Raw genomic sequence first — 5,122 nt, 5'->3', positions numbered from 1 at the left:
TATTTGTGTGGTCTCTTCATCTGGGTGTTTGTTAACTTATCAACGGGTTGGATGGAAAATAAACATTCTAGAGGAATCTATGTAGTTTTTAATGGTGGGGATTCAATCACATTGTTTCCTGTGGTATGTTCCATCTAAGATTTGAGTCATATTCATTTTTTGATTCATGCTCTAAAATGAGGTTTCAAAATGGTTGGACGGTGTGGATTTAAGGCACACACATCACTGTGAGCCCTACAATCAGGGTTCCACTCACCTCGGTGGATCCGTGGTCAAACCTAATCCATTCCCATCCCCTCTTAATCTATCCTTTTTCCAGGATATGCTGTCTACAGTGTGGCCCACGATTTGGACGGCCTTGATTGACTTTCATGTTCTCGAGTCGAGAGTCACCACCATTTTATGAGATGGTGCAGTAGCTCCATTCTCTCTCCCTATCTTTATATAAGTCTCCACACTCCAGCTCACCTTGCATAACCAGCTCCCTCATTCAATTCCTTTCTCTTCAGAGGTTGGTTTTTTTTTTTTTTTCTTTTTATTTATGAAATCCCAAATCTCAGTACATTCAACTTGCAGTGTTGTTGTTTGGATCTGTTTTTCAGATTGTTCTTGTAAGGTATTGCCTAAACTGCTTTAATGTCTATTTGAGTGTTTCTTCATTTCATGTAATGTGCATGAGATCTTCTTGTGCTTTCTTAGGAGGGAAAGAGAAATGCACATGATTTGATGTTTGTTGTTGTTGTTGTCATGGATCTTGATGGAGATGGGGAGTTGGGTTTTTTCCCCCTCTTTTTAAAGATCATTGTAATAAAAATTCATGGAACATGAACTAACAGCTATAGAGAAATCACTGTCTGCATTGTGTGTGTGTGTGTGTGTGTGTGTGTTTTTTTTTTTTTTAAAGATAATGGGTTGTTTAGGAAGTGTTTTTTCTTGGATTGAAATGGATCAGATCTGTTTTTGGTTGATGGGTTTTGTATTTTATTTTTTTTATTTCTTGGATCTTGAATGGATTTGGGTACTTGATTGTGAGGAGAAAAATATCATTAAAATGATTAAGAACAACAGTTGAAGAAAAACCAGTTTCTGCCTTGTGTTTTTTTTTTTTTTTTTTTAAAATAAAAAAATAAATTTAATTGCTTAAAAAAATAATGTGTTGTTTGGGAGTGGTTTTTTCTTTGATTGAAATGGTTCAGATCTGTTTTTGGCTGATGGGTTTTTGTTATTAGTTGGATCTTGCATGGATTTGGGGACTTGTTTTTTCTTTTGTAGTGAAAGACCGTTCTAAGGAGAAAAATATCATTAAAAGGACTGAGAACAACAGCCGAAGAAAATCCACTGTCTGCATTGTGTGCCTGTGGTTTTTTTTTTTTTTCCTTTTTTAAAATAAAAATATAATACGTTGTTTTCTTCGATGGAAATAGATAGGATATGTTTTTGTTAATGAGTTTTTATTTTAAATTTTGCATGGATAGGGACTTTTCTTCTTATTTTTTACGAACAAATAAATAAAAGCAAAAGGACAGAAACTGCCTGTTGACTGCACATCTGTTGCTCTTTTTTTTAGCGAGTTTGTTGGGGTAATTGTTTCTTGGATTGAAATGGATAAGATCTGCTTTTGTTGTTGGGCCTTTGCTATCATAGATCTTGCAAGGAGTTTGGGATTTATTTATTTAAGAAAATTAATAATTTAAAAGAAAATCTCATAAAAATAAAATTACAAAAATGGCCATTAAATGCATTCTATCTCTCTTCTCTTCATGGGTTTATTTGTGAGTGATTTTTCTTGGATTGAAATTGATCAGATCTGCTTTTCTTAATGGGTTTTTGGTACAGATCTAAGATGTATTTTTTCGGATTTGGGATTTTTTCAAAGAAGCATTCTAGCAAGCAAAAAAAAAAATGTAGAAAAAAGCTCACTAATTCCATCGTTGGATATCTTTTGCTTTTCTTTTAATTGGTTTATTGAGAATGATTTTTCTTGGATTGAAATGGGTAAAATCTGCTTTTGTTTACGGGTTTTGGGAGGCTGAAAATCTTTTATCAAGGGGGAAAAAAAAATCATGAAACTGAAATAACAAGAAGCCCATTATCTGCATTGTACTTATCATTTAGATTATTATTTTTTGAAACATTAAAAAAACATAAACATCTTTCTTGTTTGTTTCAAGAACATGCATGCATTGCATATTTCTACTTAGGAATTATAGGGTCCTGCTCCTGTATAGCTTGCTGTTGAGTTGGATTCTGTGCATGTGCACCCCGTGGTTTGATGATCCAAATTGTAGATATGATGATCATCACCATAGATGGTGGACACCTTAGAGATCTCCCGAATTTTGAAGATCAAAATCCTTTGATATTGGGGCCCTATCAATTCACAGTTGCAAAAGAAGTACAACAATGGTCCACATTCAATGGAGAAAAGGCAAGGCCCATACTAAAGTGTTGTAATGCTACAATGTGGGAAAATTTTCCATTATGAGACATTTTCAACGGTTGGAGCATTGAATCAAAGGCCCCACATGCATGAAATGTGGCACTTAACATATATGCGGAATAGGCCCACGGATCTATCTCTGCAGAGGACATGGTGGTCGAGGGTTCGGATGGCTCACCTAAGTGGGACGCCATTGCTGAGAATAAGAATACCAGAATACCTATAGAGCTTAGGATATTTCTCTCCTTCACACCCTTTTTGCAACTCAAAAGATGGGACTCGAATTTTGCTGTGGTGTAAGATCGGGGACCCAGCTCTCTTATATAGAGACTGTGGAGAGGGAGTTTGAAACCCATCAAAACTCTCTCCCCCACGCTCCACATTGCTGTGTCCTAGTTCAACTCAAGTTGCCTTATGTAATGGTATAGCATTCCACCCCAAATACGCATTGCTACGCAGATAGACTGTGGAACGCATCACCTTAAGTGGGGCCCACTAGTTAACTCAATCAAACCGTCCAACTAGAATACAATCCAGACCATTGATCAGTAAGGCCCACTACATAGAGTTCTTACATGAAATCCAACTTGTCGAAAACCATATATTGCTGATGAGCAAGATCCAATGATTCAAGGTTGGCGAGCTTGAGACTCGGACTCAACTCATTCCACCTACTAAACATGAATTTGGCAGATCAATGTGGTGACTTTTGCGAACCATTTTCTGAACATCACCCAGTTGGCACTGTTTTTAACTTGCTGCAGCATCAAAATAGAGTTGACTCACCAATAGGGCTGTGTATTATAGTTCCCATACCTAGATTGACCAGGTTCAGGTCTTACAAGGTCCGGGTCTAGTTTGGATCTAGGTTTCAAGTTGGGTTCAGAAAAAAAGAGGGGCATTTACATGGTTGGGCCCACCTGATGGATGGATAAGATTGCACGCACATCTGACTTTGGCATGTCATGGTGTGTAAATGGGCTCTGTTAAGATTGCACGCACATCCGACTTTGGCATGTCATGGTGGGTAAATGGGCTCTGTTGTGGCTTAGGAAGCCTCATTTTGTTGCCAGAATCATCAATATATGTTAGAATTGTACTAATAAAAACTAACAAGACGTGACCTGACCCGACTTCAACCGGGTCCATCACATGGACCCAACTTTTAACCAGGTCCAAAAAGTGAGACCTGAACCCGCCCCAATTTCTCAACGGATCCCAAAGATTGGAACCCATTAAAATCTGGTCATTTCCAGTGGTTACCCACCGGTCTGGGTATCTTTGGCAGCCCTACTTGCCAACTTGTCCAACCTTGCTATAATTCCTCTTTCCATTGTTTTGTTCTCTGAAAATTTGATATGAAATGGATTAGATCTATACTTCATGCTCATGGGTTTTGGTTCTTGCAGGGAATTGGGGAGTTAGAGCCTAGATTATAGAAAAAGAAGCCCTTATAATGGAGCTTCAAATGATTTTCGTGGTTTGTACTCTAGTAGTTTTAATTGGTTCTTCTTCTGTAAGTGCACAAAGTGTTGGGACACCATCCCCTGCGCCTGCACCTGCACCAGCTTTTGTAAACCTCACTGACCTTCTCACGGTTGCCGGCCCTTTCCACACCTTCCTTAGCTACCTTGAATCAACCAAAGTCATCGACACCTTCCAAAGCCAAGCCAACAACACAGTAGAAGGCATAACGATCTTTGTACCGAAGGACACGGCCTTCTCTTCTCTCAAAAAGCCTTCCCTCGCCAACCTCACCCAAGAACAGCTCAAATCCCTCATCCTCTACCATGCAGTTCCCCATTACTACACTCTTGCCGACTTCAACAACCTCAGCAAAGCAGGCCCCATTAACACGTTCGCTGGAGGGCAGTTCACCTTGAATTTCACTGACATTTCAGGGACTGTACACCTCAGTACCGGGTGGTCAAACACAAAGATTAGCAGTAGTGTCTACACGACCAATCCGGTCTCATTGTATCAGGTTGACAAGGTTTTGCTCCCCGAAGCGATCTTTGGTCCCCCACCTCCTCCAGCACCGGCCCCAGCTCCAGCTCCTGACACTACGCCCACTGCTGATTCTCCTTCAACTGGGCCCACTGCAGATGGGTCTTCTTCCAAACCCAAATCCACTACTTCTCCATCTTCTTCTTATAAGATCGGCTTCGGTGTCCTGAATTATTTGGTTTTGGCAGTTTCAGGCAGCATGATGTTATTCTTGTGAGGGAGAATTTGATATATGGAGTGTTATATTTATAGAGAGAGAGAGAGTATATTCATCTGTACTATTTCAATTTCTTTCATTTCATTGTTCATCTTTTTGGGTAGAGATGTTGGAATTGAGTTTGAGAACTTGGGTTCTGTTGGAATGATTATTATTTGATTCTTGTCTATTCTGCTCTACTGTTGAAGACTGGATGTGATTTCTTTGGATGGGATTGCATTTGTAAGTTGTAAATTCATTGGTTTTCCTATGTTGGAATGGGTTTTCGAGTATACGAGTTTTCTTAGAATGATTTTTCTGGTGGATTTTTCTCCTCTTCTAAAAGAAAGGAAGCTTTGATTTTTTTTAAACCCCCTCGTTTTTGCTTTTCTTCTGAGTAGAAATGTTTGTTGTGGTTGCGATTGAGAATGTTGATTATGTTAGAATGATTGTCATTTGATTCTTCTTGACTGTTGTTC

General features: G+C 38.9%; 1 protein-coding gene across 2 annotated transcripts; it reads left to right on the top strand.

Annotated features, from left to right (window-relative positions):
- The first annotated feature begins 446 nt into the window (after positions 1 to 446).
- On the top strand, positions 447 to 4,873 carry LOC131229254 (fasciclin-like arabinogalactan protein 7). Of its 2 annotated transcripts, none has more exons than XM_058225160.1 (2): positions 447 to 511; positions 3,850 to 4,873. In XM_058225160.1, the coding sequence occupies exon 2, from the start codon at positions 3,897 to 3,899 to the stop codon at positions 4,662 to 4,664; it is 768 nt and encodes a 255-aa protein (XP_058081143.1). In that variant the 5' UTR covers positions 447 to 511; positions 3,850 to 3,896; the 3' UTR covers positions 4,665 to 4,873. The 2 variants fall into 2 exon arrangements, with proteins under 2 accessions (XP_058081143.1, XP_058081144.1); XM_058225161.1 differs by lacking the exon at positions 447 to 511 and adding an exon at positions 594 to 616.
- The last annotated feature ends 249 nt before the right edge of the window (positions 4,874 to 5,122 follow it).

Source organism: Magnolia sinica, chromosome 16, assembly GCF_029962835.1.
Source record: "Magnolia sinica isolate HGM2019 chromosome 16, MsV1, whole genome shotgun sequence".
Lineage (NCBI taxonomy): Eukaryota > Viridiplantae > Streptophyta > Magnoliopsida > Magnoliales > Magnoliaceae > Magnolia > Magnolia sinica.
Note: the sequence above shows the minus strand (reverse complement) of the source record. Positions and strands in the feature narration are given on the sequence as shown.